General features: G+C 44.7%; 1 protein-coding gene across 1 annotated transcript; it reads left to right on the top strand.

Annotated features, from left to right (window-relative positions):
- Positions 1-12022: 12022 nt before the first annotated feature.
- On the top strand, positions 12023-16922 carry LOC105899925 (5-demethoxyubiquinone hydroxylase, mitochondrial). The gene is made up of 6 exons (XM_012827154.3): positions 12023-12206; positions 12867-13048; positions 13402-13516; positions 13791-13930; positions 16046-16114; positions 16703-16922. The coding sequence occupies exons 1-6, from the start codon at positions 12122-12124 to the stop codon at positions 16778-16780; spliced, it is 669 nt and encodes a 222-aa protein (XP_012682608.2). The 5' UTR covers positions 12023-12121; the 3' UTR covers positions 16781-16922.
- The last annotated feature ends 2592 nt before the right edge of the window (positions 16923-19514 follow it).

The following is a 19514-nucleotide window of genomic DNA, read 5'->3' on the forward strand; positions in this document are numbered from 1 at the left end:
ATTTGATTGTAGGTGCCTTCATGTCATTTGTTCTGTCTCCTGATTCTGTCTATATGCAATATAAAGAGAGAAAGCATATTCCTATACTGTGTTAGCTTGATTTGGTCTATCTTTATAGTGCTCTGTATCATTGTAAAGATTTGATTGCAGGTGCCTTCATGTCATTTGTTCTGTCTCCTGATTCTGTCTATATACAATATAAAGAGAGAAAGCATATTCCTATACTGTGTTAGCTTGATTTGGTCTATCTTTATAGTGCTCTGTATCATTGTAAAGATTTGATTGCAGGTGCCTTCATGTCATTTGTTCTGTCTCCTGATTCTGTCTATATACAATATAAAGAGAGAAAGCATATTCCTATACTGTGTTAGCTTGATTTGGTCTATCTTTATAGTGCTCTGTATCATTGTAAAGATTTGATTGCAGGTGCCTTCATGTCATTTGTTCTGTCTCCTGATTCTGTCTTTCACAATCTGCCTATTCCTACATCCATCGACCTATTGTAACCTATGTCTCATTGTCTTCTCACCCTCTTTGTCCTTCTGCCTCTTCCAGTCAGTCAAATTGTGACTGTCCCTTTCATAACACACACATACTCTCTCTCTCTCTCATGCACACACACACACACACACACACACACACACACACACACACACACACACACACACACACACACACACATGCACACACACACACACACACACACACACACACACACACACACACACACACACACACACACACACACACACACACACATGCACACAAACACTCACACACAGACTCTCTCTTTCTCTCTCTCACACACACACACACACACACATTTACACACACACACACAGACACTGTCTTCATGGTCACTCTAAATGTGTGGTCCAAATATAGTAGCTGGCTGGGGCCCTGGGCTTGGTGTGACGCCTCGCAGGGCGAGAGAAAGAAAGACCAGGGAGAGAGAGCGACAGAGAGCAGAGCGAGAGAGAGAGAGAGCAGGGCGAGAGAGAGAGAGAGCAGGGCGAGAGAGAGCTCTGGCGTGGCCACAGGAAGGGAAGGAACACTGGAGTCGCCTCGTCCCACTCACATCCCTACACAACACAGTGGAGCCGTTAAAGGCTTCTCTACTCCCTCCCTCCATCTCTCTGTCCCTCTCTCATCTCTCTCTTTCTCCCTCCATCTCTCTCTCTTTCTCTCCATCTCTCTCTCACACTCTCTCCATCGCTCTCTCTCTCTTTCTCCAGTTCTTGCTACTTCCTTTTTTTAAATGGTTTCTCTCAGTCCTTCATCACTATCATTGTCACTCTTTCTCTCAGTCCTTCATCTCTATCGTTCTCACTCTTTCTCTCTTGAGCAGTCTGACATTCCCTCACTGGCACCTTTCCCTCTTGCAAAGTTTCTGTCTTGCTCTCTTAGTCTGTAAGTCTGTTTCTCAGCATGTCTGCCTACTTCTCTCAGTGTCTCAGCCACATTCTCTCTCTCTCTCTCTCTCTCTCTCTCTCTCTCTCTCTCTCTCTCTTTCTTTCTCCTTCACTTGTTTTCTTTCTCTCTCTTTCTTTCTCCATCTCTGGGACTCCGTCGCTGTGGCTCGGCACCAGGCTGAGATGCTACAGTAGGCCATTCTCTCTCTCTCTCCCAGAGACATTGTTTGAGTTGGTCTCCACCCCAGTCCTCGCCACATTCCCAGGACGTGATTCAGGATACGGCCTGTTTGTGTGCAGCCTGTACAGGGCCAAGTCAGTCCGAAGCCCAGAGAAAAACCAGAGGACAGTGCTACATTCGGCCAATTAGCGGCGACAAACGTGTGGCAAAATGATACGTCTGATATGCCCAAAATCAAAGGGGGAAAAAATGCAGCATGTGCAATCACTAGAGACAATGGGGAAAGTTTCACCTCTGCTGAATAAATGTATCTAACCTGTGCATGAGCAGAGAATGTGCAACATGGGCATGTAACTTCACTGGATCAGATGACCAGAAACCTTTTCAGGACCCCCTCTACCCACATGCGTGAGGGACTCAGCGGGTCTGGTCCTTGCATTCAGAGTGCATTTGCAGAATGCAGGCATGGACACCATGGCACGGAGGACACCCATGTGATACGTTAACAGCCATGCAGTCGGCCTCTAATTGCAGTCAGCTTGCAGCTCCATGCGAGAATTAATGTATAATGGCATTAGGTTGTTAGAAAACTCCTTAGAGGTCACAATCAAGTGGAGCAGTTGGGGTTAATCCCTGATGTATTAACTTCCACTTGTCAAGGGTGACATGAATCATTCATTTAGTCAGGGGTCTAAAGTACAGGACAACAGCACCTTCTGATTTCACATTTAAAACTTGATTTTTGATTTCATTACTCAAAACAATGACACTATCCCTGACACGCATCCAAGTGTGCTACCGATTGCCAAGAGTCAGACTACATCTAGTGTCCAGCTTTCACTCCATGGGAAACCATCATAGAGGAACCAATGCTTGCAGTTAACTCTCATTTCCTGGTGGTTCTTATGGGACCGGTTGGAGATTCTGTTGGATTCCCCCAGAGGAGGACCTGGATTAGATAAGTAACCACCTGCGGTTCTGCTGCGGGTGCAGCATGAAGATTGGTTCACCAGGGTCATTGAATCATTAGATGAGAAATCTGTGACTCATGCCCTCATGCCAGTTGATGCAGCGGAGAGAAAAACATGTGTCACTTCTGAGAATCGATCTGACACACCACCAACACATGCATGCTCTTGCGCCATGAAGCAACTCATCCTTTGACAAGTTTGTTCAAACAAACAGCCACAAACAATAGCCCCCGAAACTGATTGCAGCACTCTAATTGAACACAGAGCCGTAGCCTAAACACTCTGCTGCATATTGAACTTTCCAGCAATCTACAACCTCACATTAATCTCCCATCTTCCAAGCAAGTGTTCAGTCTCTAAATTACTTTCCATTGATTTCTTTTTCTCTCTATTTGACCCAAATAAAAGCTTTCCGCAAATCGAGTTAAGTTAAAAAATAAAGCATAGCCCAGTCTTTACCCACACTCCTCTCCCATCCGCTCTCTCCTCTGCCCATCTGAGCCCCACTCAGGGCACTTACCCAGAGAGGGTCCAGACCGCTGAGACTGCAGAGGGCATCCATCCAGGGTCCTTCTCTTCCTCCAAGACACGCAGCTTTCTTCACGTCTCCCTCCCGACTTCACCAGAGTAAATCCCTGCTTCCCAGAGAAACGCCGCTCTGCTGCCTTTCCCAGTGTGCAAGTACAGTCTGTGTGTGTGTGTGTGTGTGTGTGTCTATGTGAGTGTACGAGAGTGTGTGTGGGTGCTTTACTGTATGTCTGTGTGTGTGAGGGAAAGTGTTTCACCAACACTGTGTGTGGAGGTACTAGAGTGGAGGTGTTACAGTGTTAAGTGTGTCAGCCCGTGAGTCAGATTCTCTATGCTTCAGTGAGGACGACACGCCAGGCTACTTTGTAAGCTCTCTCTCTCTCTCTCTGGAACTCTTGTCTGGTTGTCTTGTTTTTGAGTGCTGGGCTGCCAGGTTTTCTTCCCCCTAAAGGTGGGTGGAAGATATTTCTCTTTTTTTTTTTTACCCACACTCTCTCTCGCTGTCTCTTTCACCCACGTGTGCTGTGGTCAAAGCACCACAGACACTCCCCTGTCGAAGAGGAGAGCACATCCAGACTTGCAAGCGTCTCCTCTCCTCTCCCCTCCTCTCCTCTCCCCTCCTCTTCCCTCCCCTCCTCTGCCCCCTCCCTGACCAACTCTTTCTGGACTTTCCCCTCCCATTTTCATTCCATGCCCCGCCCCTCACTGGAGCTCCTCCCATCAAGAAACATACAAGTTCCATGCAGGCCAGACTTCTCTATCTAAATAGTACCTAATCTATCTATCTAATAGACCAGTGAAAAAGACACTCAAGTTAAATATTCCCCTCACACCTCTTGCTCTTAGTCTTAATCCACTTATACAGTAGTACTATTACATAGTTTTGAAATATTATCAGTAAAAAAAAAAAAAAAACCTGGTGGGCGTCACTTAAACTAATTACTGGGGCCCTTTCTAATTTCCACATGTTCCTGGTGACTGGATTTACTTTGAGAACAAACATAATATGCCAGTGTGATATTCAATGCAACAGGTAGGGTAACTTTAATATATTTGTGGCAAGTACAGCACAGTAATTTGTTCTTGTCGTGTTTTGGTGCAAACCTGAGAGACACAATTCGAGGTATGTATGGTCAGATGACTGTGCACACGGGCTGTGTTCATTCAGGAGAGGGCACTGTGCTGTGGGACACACTTGTGAAATGCACCGCGATAATTCCATCACCTCCCTGAGAATGACAGGCCTGCCATCAGATTGTGAGGCTCCGTGTGGGGGTCTCGCAGGGGGCTGTGGATCGGGGGGCGTGGTGGTGAGAAGAGGTCTGGACCCCGTGACCTCTCCGCTGTGCCTGGCGTGTGAGTTGATGTAGCCCTGGAGTAGGGGAGATGAGTACTACCTGATAAAAGAGTCGCTGTCACTCCGATGAGGAATGCCACAAGTCACTGGACAGTGTGATTGAGTGTGTGTGTCTGTGTGTATGTCTGTGTGTTTGTGTATGTGGTCAGCCTTGTGTTTCGTGTGCGTGTGCTTGTGCGTGTGCGTGTGCGTAGGCGTGTGTGTGTTTGTGTGTGGTTAGCCTTGTGTATCGTGTTTGTGTGTGTTTGTGTGTGTGTGTGTGTGTGTGCGTGTGTGTGTTTGCAGCACAGTGGGGCATGTGGGCTAGCGTAAGAGTTTGTGCAATCCCATAGAGTTCTCTTAGCGCTCTCTTTGGCTCTTTAATGAGCAAACTTGCTCACTCACTTGGTCTCCGGGGACACATAAATAAGCTAGCTACAGTAACACGACCTGTTTGAACAGTGAAGAGAAACGTGTAAAACACAGTGACTACTAACAGATCCAGGAACAGTGCTGGGACTATGTGGAGCTGCTTTCCCTCCCATTGGCGGATGTGACAGCATAGTGGACAGTCTAGAAAACAAACAGGGGATTTAAGGGCATAATGGAAAGTTTTACAGCCTTTAAGAAAATGAGAACTGTGGATACTCTGTCCAAAAAAGTCATCAAAATCGAACCATCTGGACAGGACAGTAGAGAAAACATGTTGGTTTTGATTAAAAATGTGGAATAAATGACACTTGGTGACAATAACAGAGTATTATGCAGCCCATATAACTTATTTAGTAAGGGTGACACAATGCTTGCTGTTTTAGTCTTTATTTTAATGCTGTGCATTTTCAATCACACTGAATCGCGCCACTTTGTTATTAAGACACGCTCACATTGACCTAGTCATTCATCACAAAATGAAGGCAGGTTACTTAGCACCTCATGACCTCATGATGAAGTTGACTCTCATGTAGATCTGACCCTAATCTGCACCAGGTGCAGCTGTCAGTGACCTTTATCACCCTGCTCTATGAACCAATCCTGTTGGGGAGATTCTGCGGAACGTCTTAATTACCATCTGATCCCCTTGCGTGAAGCCAAATGGTTTGTGGCCGGGACCCTTGGAGACAAACACTGATCATTGCTCTTAGCCAGTGGCTTCTATAACTGGCAGCAGTAATGAAACCATCACTCACTGGTGAGAAAAGGAGTTATGCAGAAAAGATAGAGACAAACTAATTGTGCTCAGAAATAAATAGAGGGCTTCATTGGGTGTTTTCTGTCAGACAACAATGTATGGTTCTGTGACGATTACAGGGAGTTCTGCTTGGCCCACACACATTTGGGGATTTGTTTAGGCCCTGACGACTTGACAACAGTAATTATTGTGGTCTGAAATCTAACTATGGCTCCTCTACGATAAGACGTTGAAACAAATATTCCCTGCATACCCTCTGTTGAAATCAATCGGATATAGGTCAAATTTTAGGATAATGTAAAGGAAATTAAACAGCCAGCACTTGTTTTTTTGCCTTCTCTACCCTAAACTGGAGGGGAGGAAAGTATGGCTGCTCAACGTTCGCGTGTGCCCCACAGTCAGGCATCCAGCTCCACACAGCAACACATTTGCCAGCAGCGTGATGGACGTTTCCAAGTGCAGCTAGGTGAGAGATAAACTCCCAATGCTACATCTGAACGACAGTATTGGTAGCATCCGCTCGAGAAGGGAAAGCTGTGGACGCACTTGGGTGATTTGTCTTACTCTGCCAGGAAAACACAAAGGCAGCAAGTGACGACGTCAGGAGCGCGTGTGGACAGGGCTATGTGGAGGAGTGGGTGTGGAGGAGTGCAAGTGGACAGGGCTATGTGGAAGTGCGCGTGTGGACAGGGCTATGTGGAGGTGCGCGTGTGGACAGGGCTATGTGGAGGTGCGCGTGTGGACAGGGCTATGTGGAGGTGCGCGTGTGGACAGGGCTATGTGGAGGTGCGCGTGTGGACAGGGCTATGTGGAGGAGCGCGTGTGGACATGTGGAGGAGCGCGCGTGGACAGGGCTATGTGGAAGTGCGCGTGTGGACAGGGCTATGTGGAGGTGCGCGTGTGGACAGGGCTATGTGGAGGTGCGCGTGTGGACAGGGCTATGTGTAGGTGCGCGTGTGGACAGGGCTATGTGTAGGTGCGCGTGTGGACAGGGCTATGTGTAGGTGCGCGTGTGGACAGGGCTATGTGTAGGTGCGCGTGTGGACAGGGATATGTGGAAGTGCGCGTGTGGACAGGGCTATGTGTAGGAGCGCGCGTGGACAGGGCTATGTGGAGGAGCGCGCGTGGACAGGGCTATGTGGAGGTGCGCGTGTGGACAGGGCTATGTGGAGGTGCGCGTGTGGACAGGGCTATGTGGAGGTGTGCGTGTGGACAGGGCTATGTGTAGGAGCGCGTGTGGACAGGGCTATGTGGAGGTGTGCGTGTGGACAGGGCTATGTGGAGGTGTGCGTGTGGACAGGGCTATGTGTAGGAGCGCGTGTGGACAGGGCTATGTGGAGGTGTGCGTGTGGACAGGGCTATGTGGAGGTGTGCGTGTGGACAGGGCTATGTGGAGGTGCGCGTGTGGACAGGGCTATGTGGAGGTGTGCTGTCGACGGTACATTGCTGGCCCTTGATGTTCCATTTTCATGTCCCCCTCTCCCACAGGGACCTACTGTAATTAACTAAGCTTTGTTACACACAGAAACTGCTTCATATGCAGCAGTCCCATCCATACGGTTTCTCTGCTGGATCGCAACCCAGTCTTCAGGACTGAGGGAAGGTTTAAATACTGTCTGCCTTCCGAAATAAATTCTAGGCTTTGCACACCAGAGGCCTCAATGACAACTCAGTCTGGTCTGTTTGTGAGGGCCACCAAAACACTGAACACGTTTGAGAAATATACTCTCAGAAAGGGGCTCTCCTGAGCTTCTTTCAAAGCTCAATATGTAAGGTCCTACACACCAAGAGACAACTGCCAAAAAGTGATAACAGCTACATAAAGGTAACTGTTAAAGAGGTGGGTCACATAAATAAAGATTCATCAAAGGGTTCCAATCAGAATTTGTGAGTGTTAATCTACGGAACAACCAGTGAACCAGATGGATTCTAGATTGTGCCCTTTCATTCCAAGAGTGTAAACAACCAGTGATGCAAGAGACTTAATAACAGAATCAATGGGTCCAGAAGGATAAATGCTGAGAGACAGACACAACAGTTGTCACACATAAACAAACGTTTTCTGAGTTATTTTTATGTCTTAGACAGAGTTACAGACCAAAAGAGAATGAGAGAAGGGGGGGGGGGGGGTTGGAGAGAGAAAGAGAGAAAGAGTGGGGGAGAGAAAAAGGGGAGTGGAGAAAGAGACAGAGAGAAAGAAGGGATGAGAGAGGAAGAAAGAGGGGGTGGGAGATAGAGAGAAAGAGAGATCGGATGGGACGAGAGACACTCAGCAGATGTGGTGGAGCTTGCCATCTGGCCCGTTGCCACGCCTATCGTCTCCATGGCAGTATGTGGTGGGGCTGGTTCTGGGCAGCCGCAGGAAGTTGCCCGCACCTCCGTCAGACGGGAGCTTTGGAAAGGGAGGCACTGCCAAGCCGTGGTGAACTAGCCCCGGTCACTTACACTTCCTTTGGCCTCTCCCGCGGTGGCAAAAAAAAAAAAACCAGTCTAGTCAAAATAGTGGTGTCATTTTTCATTTTTGTGTTCAGATTCTCAGACGGGATGCAAATATAGCCGCTCCACAGAGGAACCCGGGCCAGAATCTTTTCAGCAACAAAATAAGGATTAAAAAAAGAAAACAAGAAATGTGTCTGACTTTTTCTCTTTTTGTATACAGGCACTTACGGTATTCCTGTTGGTGAACACAAGATGCATTCAGATGGGAGTGTGTCTGCAGTGTCATCATGTGGTCAGTAGGATTATTGGCAGGTGGAAACAAGGGTAGTTATACTGTATAATATTGAGTATTTCATTTGGCAGATACTTGTTTTGCAGTGTATATATGTAGTATATACATCCATCAGATTTGATTTGATGATTGGTTACTCCACATCGCAGATCTGACGGTTCATACATAATTAATAACTTTTTCTCCCAGTAGAGATAGCATACAATATGTCATGATTTTGGACTAAAGAGCTCTCTGGGAGGAAGTTCCCCACTGGCACGCACACAGTCTGGGCCAACCCTTGATCCATGTCTGGGAAGCGGGCCCACAGTGTGACATCTCGCTCTCAATCCTGGGAAAAGCGCTGTGGCTCTTTCATATCCTCTCCAACACTAATCCTCTCATTCCTGCCTGTGACCTTGCAAATCCTCATCCTTTGGACCTCACTTCCAACACCCTTTCTGTATCCATACCAACTGGTCCACAAAGACACAGGGAAGGAAGGACAAAGAAAGAGAGACAGGAAGAAGGAGAGAAAGAAAGATAGACAGATAGGTACCAGTGGAGGTGGTGAAAGACAGAATGATAGGTAGTAACATTGTGTATGAGAGATGGCCAAAATAAAAAACAACAGACAGGAAAAATAGATGGGGAGAGATTAAGGGGATAAGGAAGGGAATGTGCCAGGCAAGATGGTCCTTCCCACAGAGGTACTGTATCTTCATGTGTCAGTTGGGCTTGACTGCAAAAAAGAGCTTTGCATCTTTTGCTAGATTTATTTTCCTGTGTCAATTCAAAGAAGGTGCCCAAAGATAAGGTAGGGTACATGTGTCTCTCCCCCTCATTTTTCAGGCTCTGCTAGGAGAGTGTGTGTAGAGGGGCCGTATCCAGGGGTCTATAGCTCCTCATCTGGTCGTCAGTAATTGCCCTCACAAATACACAAGAAAAACACTCCGGAAAGTGTTGTGGGCAATTAAATTAAATTAAATTTGTAGTTGATGGTAATAAAGATGTATTCGCCTGGCCCCTGCATTTTTGGATGCAATTTTCTGCTTACTTCCTCACTTCCTTTGGTTCCCTCCAGTTGTGGTACCCTAATAAATAAATGTAAAACAAATTTCACGTCCACCCAGGCCAGGGCTGATGAATAAGACACGCAAGCATCATACAGTCACAGGCAAATAGAGCATCATCTTGAGTCCTCAGATGAACTGTGCTAATCAGCGCCTGGGCCCGCAAGGCGATGCGTGGGTGCCGTCTCCTATTATTTTCCCAGAGCAATTCATCTCGGGAATGTCATCAGGCTTGGATCGTTTTGGTGCATGGCAGTGCAGTGTTTTTTTTCCGAGAAAACACATAGTTAAGGAAATCTGCTCCACCCAGACGCTGTGCCACAACAGCAGGCGCTGCAGAGGCGAGAGATTAAGGGTTCTGCTCTTGGGTAGACAAACCGTTTATCGGGTCGGAGAGAGAAAGAGAGACAGAGAAATAGGGCGGTAGAGAAAGAGGGGGAGAGAGAGAGAGTGGGAGAGAGAGAGAAAGGCAAGAGATTAAGAAAAGAATGCTTTTGGATAGACAAACCGTTTATTACGGCACAAAGAGCTGATGGAAGCTTCTCAGCCATCTTAGATAGGGGTATTAACAGGGGTATTTACAGGTGCTCGCCACTTTTGGAGTCTACTTGAAAGGCTCTGGGGAGGTAATAAAGGAAAAATACCAGCTGGATAAGAGGTAGATTCTAATGTAATGTTTTCTTTATATAAAACAGTCCAGTCAAAGGATTATGGTAAGTAAATGGGATTCCCATTGCAACTTGGAATGGAGTCATACCATAATGAAGCACACGTCTTTTGTCTTGGACTGTGAGCCTCTTAATGTTACAGCAGAAACATTGCCTTTATACAGTAATGACTTAAACGAATCTTCAAAGGAAAACCGCAATTTACTGAGTCTTCAGATGGGGCCTTGGTTGTAGATAATTACGGTCTAATATGCTTAAAGAACTGATGTGCTTCAACAAGTCTTCCTTGGAGTCTCAGACACACCGTCATGGGTCACGCTGGCAAAGATAGCAGTATTCTTCTCTACCTTGCCAAGTTGTAAAAATGATCTGCCGCTGGCGCAGGGCCTGATCGGGTTGTTTATCACATAGCGACAAACTTAGTCACACATTCTATTGTTTGCTCGGAAGAGCGTTGCCTACGGAGACAAGGCCCGTATTGGATAACACAAGCAACAAGCAGATCCTGACATACCAATGGTCAGACCAGACTAACATTGTGGCTACCCTTCTTCTCCCCTTTTGGACCTCGGTGAGATGGTCAATGTCCAAGTGAAACACCCTGGGTCACCTCAATTCACACCAGGCTGTCCAATAACATTGTAGGTCGTTCAGCATAATTGCCTCCAGCGACAACGAGGCTGTCCAAGACAATGCGGCACGGAATTATACAGAGAGCAGTGTTTCCTCTGTGGTCAACACCTTGATCTTATATAATCCAAGTAAACAAAAATGCTGTATGTAGGTCAAGAGGGTTTGAACAGGAGCTGAGTGACATTGGCCAGTTACAACAGAATATCATCATCACCATCATCATCATGCGGGTATGCGCATGGTAGGCTACAGTGTAATGGAAAACATACTTGATAACAATTTACACTGGCAGGGATTTAAAGGCCTTCAATGACATGTCTCAGTGGAATGGTGTTTACAATTGAATGAGCCAGGGCAAAGCTTTAAAAGAGGCCCAAATTATCACCATTAATTCCATTATCACTCTTTAAATTGCCTTATTCAGGCTCATTCATAGTTACCTATATCTGCTTCTCGTCTTGAGTAGGCTACTTTGCTCAAAAGTCCTTGTCATAATTGGAGAATAATTTGGTCAATAATATTGCTGAAGTCCTCATCTTAAATTGCAACCCCGCAAGATTCAAGGATCAATTTGTTAACCAAAGGTAAGTTGAAGTAAGTACCTATAAGACCATTCATATATTAACATTTACTCACACAATTTGATTTTCATTTTGATCATTAGTAGGGTGAGTGTTTTGATTATTAGTAGGGTGAGTGTTTTGATTATTAGTAGGGCGGGTGTATTGATTATTGGTAGGGTGGGTGTATTGATTATTATAGGGTGGGTGTATTGGGTACTCAGTAGGCCTAAGGTAATGATACATCCACATGGCCAAAGTTAGAGTAATTAAATGTGACTCCTATTGCAACATAGGGGTTATGTCATTATGAAGCACACTTTAGGCTTATATTTTAGTGTTGAGTTTTTTCTTTTCTCTTGGACATTGAGCCACTACACGTTTTTAGAGTTTTTAGAGTTTAGAGAAAGAGAGGGGTGTAATTTGATTGGCTGTTGAGCTCAAATATCAACAACCTTTTGCGAAACCGAACCGCATCTTTAAATCTGGTCATGTAACATGTGTTCGCTGTACGCATTGGTTTCTCTGGTCGCTCAGTTTTGGTAAAAGACTGCCACCTATGGATAAACGACACAAAGTGCATTCAAATACGCGGAGATGTCAACACTATGTTAGAAAAATGCAACCGTGACTGGGTCACAAACTGTGATGCATATGATTTGTTTAAAGATATTTTATTTATGTATTTTCATCCACCATTACGCTGGCAGCGTCTTTCAATAAAGCCTAATATCATTGATGATGACTGACGGCACAGTTCTCTTGAGTTTTGCGCAGACGTCATCCACACGCGCCTTGGATGGAAAAGGATAGGATTTGACATTCAACACCTGTCTAGAGTTTTCACACGTTTTGCTATAATGCAGGGGATTGTGAAACCTCGGGTTTGCACATTACCATTTCTTGCACCGTTGATATCACGAGAGCTATGTTTGAATAACACAGGTAAGGTGATATAATTAGCTAACTGGTTAGTTACTTAACCGGACTTCTGGGGGGTAACGTTATTCCAAGTACGTGATATAGTAACAAGCCTGGGTAAGTTAACTAAATGGTAAACCTCTTAATAGAACAGCCATATGGCTTCATTCTCCTAGCAAATGCAGGTTGAGTTAATTGAGAAGGCTGAGCAAATGAGGTTTACTGAGCAACTTACCGTAGCCTACTTGTAATAACAGTATACCCCCTATTTCAGTTTTATAACTGCCTGTTTGGCACACCCCCTCCTCATTCTCAGGGAGCTCACAAGTAACGCTAATCAATATGATTGCGTTCTTTTTCCTTTTAACTGTCTTCGATGTATTATGATTTGTGACACTGATTGATTGTTTTGTAAAGCACCTTGAGACTTCTTTGTGTGCCATATAAATACAATTAATTATTATTATTATTATTAATAATAATAATAATATGTCACAAGTAATCCAGTATCCAGATAAATGTGTTGTACGTTTAAGACAGATAAATGCAAAGTCTTGGTGTACTTGCATGCGTTTTTTGGTTACAGGCTAAACTGAGTTTCTTGTGAGTGGCTGATAAAAAATGTCGACTAGCTACATACAGGCGTTTCAACAGACGAAATGTTTATGTTATACAATATCACAGCGGCAGTGGTGGTCTCCAGTATACGACAATACGCCGTGGTGCCACCAACTTGTGACCCCAAGGAGAAAGCTATGCTGGCCCGGATGCTGAGAGTAGACCATGCAGGGGAATACGGGGCCAATCGCATCTATGCCGGTCAGATGGCCGTGCTTGGCAGAACGCAGATCAGACCGTTGATCCAGGTATGATGTTTAAAACCGTCTGGAACTGTGAGCTTAACCTACATAACAGTGACCTACTAGACAGACAGCTCTGAGTTCTTTTGCTAACGTGTCTGGCAGTATGGGCAAATTGGTAAACAGATGTTAACCTCGTTTTAGACATAAACACAGAATGCCTACTTCATGCATCTGCCAGTCAACTGTGAGAAAACTAAAGGTAGTAAATTAAAAGATTATAGAAGTTAATTTAATTGGGTGTTAGGATGTAATAGGCCAGTGGGTAGGATAAACCTGGTGAGTTAGTTATAACTTTAACTGATAACTTGCAGATCTTGACTCTTGACATGGTTAATTAGATACTCCTGTCTTGATAGGAAATGTGGGACCAGGAAAAGAAGCACTTGGCAAAGTTCAACGAGGTCCTAGCTGAAAACAGAATACGCCCAACTGCCCTTCTCCCCCTGTGGAACTGTGCCGGTTTTGCACTAGGTAAATCATTACTGAGCACTCTATTTACCAAAGCCATATACCTACATACTATACATAACTATATAGTATGCCATACTTTTGTTGCATCAGATTAAAGGAAAGAAATTCAGGCAAAGACAGGATTAAAATGTCATTTTAACTGTCAATGTTTCTCTTTTTCTCTGTCTGTCTGTCTGTCTGTCGGTGTGGTGTGGTGGGGTGCGGTGTGGTGTGGTGGGCTGGGGTGCGGTGTGGTGTGGTGGGCTGGGGTGGGGTGCGGTGTGTGTACTCTCAGGTGCTGCGTCTGCTCTGCTGGGTAAGGAGGGGGCCATGGCCTGCACGGTGGCTGTAGAGGAGAGTATCTCTGAACACTACAACAGCCAGATCAGAGCTCTGATGGAGGTAGACCCAGATAGATACACTGAACTCTTACAGGTGAGCTAACAGTCTCAGGACGAACAGGACACTATCACCACCTGTGTGAGTCTTGCAGTTTGATCGTTCATCTGTGAAAAATACATTGTACAGTAGATTTTCCAGATGGTCCTTAGGTCACCAGTATGATAAAATCACCAAGCTCTTTCTAACAAACTAGTACTTGAAAGCGCTAAACGCCTAAATGAAATTATAAGCAAATATCTAACCATTCTAAGTGCAGCCATGCCTGTAGCTGCCAGTTTGATAAAAGTTGCCTTTCTTTGCAGATATTGGAGGTAAATAACACAGATATGGACAGAGTGATGGATTAGCATTAGCATTCCTATTCCTCTCTATTGCTGTAGCTCAGTTAGCACTTTCAGGCACTATCAGTCTTCCTTTTTCAAAACCAGCTTGACATGAATTAATGATACTTGAACTGTACGCTTTAGATGGTAAGATGTCAGGTCATGTTTAGAGAAGGAAAATCTATCATGGTGTCATTCAGTGTGTTTACATGATGGTATAATTCGAATCTTTGCTTAGTCGGACTATGCTATCTGTTGGGGCAAGTGCTATTATCACAAGATACATGGCAGTGAATAAATCGAATCATTGGCCAAAAGCATAGTCATAGTCATATCCGATACGATAGGTGGCGCTGTTTTCATTACAACTAGTGGCGATACAGCCATTTCCGCTTGACCTCTTCACCACTACCAATAACAACAACAGTTGATTGAGCATGAATCGCGTCTGTTCATCGGTCCAGAAATGCGTGTTGCCTCTTGGGTTGTTTGTTTGTTTGTTTGTTTCTGCTGGGCCGATGTGTTTATAAGTTACATTATTCAAAGGTGAAAGATAAAAGGCGAGAGAAACGCACGCACATTCACACGCGCACAAATAATGGGTTACAGCCTAAACGCATTGCCCTTCTGCCAGTTGCATCAAATTGTTTTAGTACTTCTTCGCTGTCGATTTCCAAATCTGTGTGAATATTCATGAGAGCAAGTCCAGTCAGTCTTTTGTCAGTCATCGTACTTCGTAGATATGTCTTAAGACGCCTCATTGTACTGAATGACCGCTCAGCAGACGCTGTGGAAACGGGCATTGTCAACAAGACCTTCAGGACGCAATGAATGTTTGGGTAGAAATTTGCCGAACTTTCCAGGGCTTGATAAAGTTCACTGCGTTTTGGCTGTAGCTCATTTAGCTGTTTCCAGCTCTGTATCTGCATCGTCAACGCTGGGCATTAGTTGTCTGTACTCCGATTTTTATAGTTTCCCCATTGTAAGAAATCCAGGGGTGTTAGTCGGATCGTAGTCGGACCGCACATAGTCGGACAAAGGTGTTTACATGAAACGGATAATTCGATTTCAGTCCGACTATGCCAGTTATTCGAATCCATGTAACCACGGTCATTGTTTAAACAAATATTAGATGACTAAAGATACTGGAAAGAGGAGACACACATACAAAAGGATATTCTTAAAATCTTGTGAGTGTGTCTTTTACAGAAATCCTCTGTAGCTACAAGATAATGGAGCATAAGAGACACTGTGATCATGTAGCAGTTAATGTCTTTCAAATTGCATACATCTCCTTTCATTGCTTGTTATAGAAATAGATGGAAAGGTCACACACACACACACACACACAGCCACACACACACACACCCACACAGCCACACACATACATACATACATTATCTGCAAAGGGGAGACGTACCAGTGAATTGACATTACCTGCAACTATGAGTGGCAATCACTGTTGCTTGTGACACAATGCTATTATGATGATAATCTGATGATGATATGATTAATGATATGATGATAATTGTTCCATGGTACAGATACAGTATGATATATGAGAGTTTTAGTAATAGGTGATCTATATAGTCTCTTGTAATGTGTAACTGAATGAAATTCATGAAAGGAAATGTAATTTGTAAAAAGGTTTCACTTTATTGTAAATTATTAATGCGTATTACATTTGAAAGAACTGTCAGTTCCCCCACTTTGGGATGAAATCTCCCAGGTGACAGAACATCAGTGAGGTGGTCTTTGTGTTCCACACAGATGTTTTGCAACAAACAGTGGAATTCTAACTTCCCTTCCTTCTGTTCTTTTACAGATGATAGTGGAATTCCGTGATGATGAAATGGAACATCACGACACTGGACTGGCAAATGATGCAGAAACTGTAAGTTGTGTGTTGTGTGTTGTTTTCTTCTTCGTCAGAACCACAATGTTTTAAAGTGTAAGTGCAGTTTGTGTTTTTTGAGCTGTAAACTAAATTATATGACTGGACTGTGATAAAAACCCATCAATGAAAAATATCTGCATTTTTTTGGGTTGAAAATGGCTCAACGTGCCATCTACTGTTTAAAATCATCCTGAACCTCTCCAATACCACTTCATGGCAGCATTACATTAAATTGAAGGCTGCGGTCAGGAGGTGTTCTGTCATTTTTTTGTTTCTATCAGAAACAGTTGGGTAAGTGAAACTGATAGAACACCGGCATAGGCAAATAACTAAGTACTCGTATCGGTACACAAATGTAAGTTATCATACTCGTTCTCTGGTTTCGGTGCCTCTGTACTTTGAAGGTTATTCCTTTGAGAGTTAAGAAGCCATTTATTACGGGCAGACTGAGGCTTTCGTCTGTCTGCCGCCTTTCTTGTTTTTGCACAGTTCAGTTAATTACTGTAAACGACACTCTATTAGCGTCGTTGGAGAAGATCATATTGACTTATTTGTTTTGACTTGACTGGTTTGTCTATGTTACAGGTCCCTGGCTACTGGCTTTTGAAGAATGTGATACAGGCAGGATGCAAAGCAGCCATTTATGCCTCTGAGCGCGTTTAGATCTCAGAGCTGTCTGTAAAAAGGAATACTCAAAGTTTTTACCACCTTTTTATTTCCTTCTGTAAATATGGTTTTGGATTGCTCCTTAAGAAGCTGTTTTTTTTTCCAATAATGTGTGGGGTGCATTAAATTAGTTAAATTATCTTTGAGAATGTGTGCTAAATATTATTTCAATACATTTGAATGAGTAGCCCTTCCTCTTAATAAAAGTTAGAAAAGCAAAGAAACATTTAGTGTAATCAAGATAAAAGACCCCCCCCCCTAAAAAAAAACAAACAACTCTGATGATCAATAATTACAATGAAAAGAACAGGATTTTTTAAATATTTGAATAAAAATAAGGAACATTTAATATAATTGGGGCCTCAGTTAAAATGCTGGTAGCTTTACTGCCACCAGAGGGCAGTATGAACATGCTTGGTCTGAGCATGGGCTCTTTATGTCATAGAAGTACAGTTGTACCACCGTGGCTAATTCGACTCTTTAACTTGGGTGTGGGCTGATTAAGAATAAATTCCTTGCACATTGTTTCTCCATACATTTATGCCCCATACCACTCGACTTCATGACCCAGGAAAAGTCACGCTGGGACTATTTGAAATTCCTTGAACTGCGCTGTCTGTGATAAGAAGCGCCTATCTGGGTTGTCAGATGGGGTTTGAGTTTAAATATGCCTACAATCAGAGTGAATCTGAGGAGGAATTGTGTGCCATGTTAACACACCATCCACTGGAGGAGAGAGCACAGAGTGTGGGTGGCCGTGACGACGCCTGTAACCCGATCTGCACACTGGTGGCCGCGGAGATTGAGCAGCTGGCGTAGAAGCCTCTGATGTATGACTTATCTATGTCTCTTTCTCCCTCTCTCTCTCTCTCTCTCTCTCTCTCTCCCCCGCTCTCTCTCTATCTCTATCTCTCCACCTTTCCCACTCTCTCTTACCATCTTTCTTGCCCTCCCTCTCGTGCCCCCTTCACTTTCTCGCTCCAGTTCCCATGACCTAATCTTCATGTCATCCGAGGGGATAGCCGCTGTCCGTTAGGAGCCTCTTGTGGGACTCGCTTTCAACGGCTGCCCTCTGTTCCTCCACACACACACACACACACACACACTCACACTCTCACACACTCACACTCATTAACGCTCGATACACAAACACTGTTTCACATAAACACGTTATATGGCATATATACACACACTCCACACTGGACTCATAGACTCGTGCATATGTGTACTTTTTCCTCTGTGTATCTCTCTCCCCCCTCTCTCTCTGCTCCAATCCCCTCCTCTCTTACACACACACACACACACACACGAAACACTGTGGAGGCCACTCTGGGTAGTTTGGCACTGATGGCTGGAGGGGCTGTACAACTGTACCGTTACAGAGAGGGGGGGGGGGGGGGGGGGTGAACAGGAGAGAAACTGATGCAATCGCTGTGTAACAGCACAGCAGCCCAGATTAAACTACAGCCAGCAACTTCAGCAGTTTATATTATTTGTTCAGTATTCTGTATGTGTTTGGAAATACAATAGTAGTCCAATAAATAGGTTGGAGCAGTTGTGGCTGCTCTTGGCACAGGATATGGGTAAACACAAATGGCAAACAAATATTTAGAAGGAATCTCTAGTTACATTATATTTTACTTTAATACCACTGATGCTCAGGGAACACTTTACGATTTAAATACTGAGAGAGGACTGACCTAATACTTTATGATTTAAATACTGAGAGAGGGCTGACTTAACACTTTATGATTTAAATACTGAGCGAGGGCTGACTTAACCATGTGTATGTCCCTGACGCTTCAATCAAGGGAGAGCTCTGTTGCTTCAGTCCATGGCGAGCAACCAGAAAACAGCCCTGAGGTTTAAGAAGCCCTTTGCTTTACATGTTTACCAGTAACCAGAGGGTGAGGTCATGGGCCCGTATCCTCTAAGCAATGCCACATAACCACTATGACCCACAGCCCACGAATGATGATTTGTTCACAGTGAGCAACTCAGTCAGCATTTCCTGGTGGGCCAGTTTGCTCCTCGACTAACACCCACCAAAACTTCTTTCCACTGTGTGAACACAGCACATGTGAACACAACACATGTGAACAGCGCGTATGTGAACACAGCATATGTGAAGTGTACACGAAGCATTCCAGCCTGTCGTACTCGCCTCTCATGGGACACGGTCACGGTCGGAGAGTTTGCGGTCTCGTTCGTTTTCCAAAGGGGAAACGCATGGGAGTGTTGTGCATGTTGTGAGCATTGGTGACTCAAACATTTGAGAGTCACGGGATGTGGAACCGTCCGTTTCTGGAAGTGGTGGAAAGGCCTGCTGCTCCACAAGCATCCCAGCCCCAGGGTGCCTGTTCCCAGTGACACCCACCACACACACACACACACACACACACACACACACACACACACACACACACACACACACACACACACACACACACTGAAGCACACTGACTGAACACCCACCACACACACTGAAGCACACTGACTGAAGCCTTCGGGGGGTGATAGTTGATATTTATTTTTAAGGCGGGGGTGGGGGCTGAGTGTGAATGAGACTGAACTGTGTTTGGTCGTTCAAAAATAGCCGTGTGATAAACAGAGGGTGTCGGGGTCAGTGAAACACCTCTACCATTTTCTCTGTCTTTCTTTCTTTATCTCTCTCTCTCTATGTCTCTCTCTCGCTCTCTCTATCTCTCTCTCTGCATGTTTTCATTTTCTT

Source organism: Clupea harengus, chromosome 1 (genome assembly GCF_900700415.2).
Source record: "Clupea harengus chromosome 1, Ch_v2.0.2, whole genome shotgun sequence".
Lineage (NCBI taxonomy): Eukaryota > Metazoa > Chordata > Actinopteri > Clupeiformes > Clupeidae > Clupea > Clupea harengus.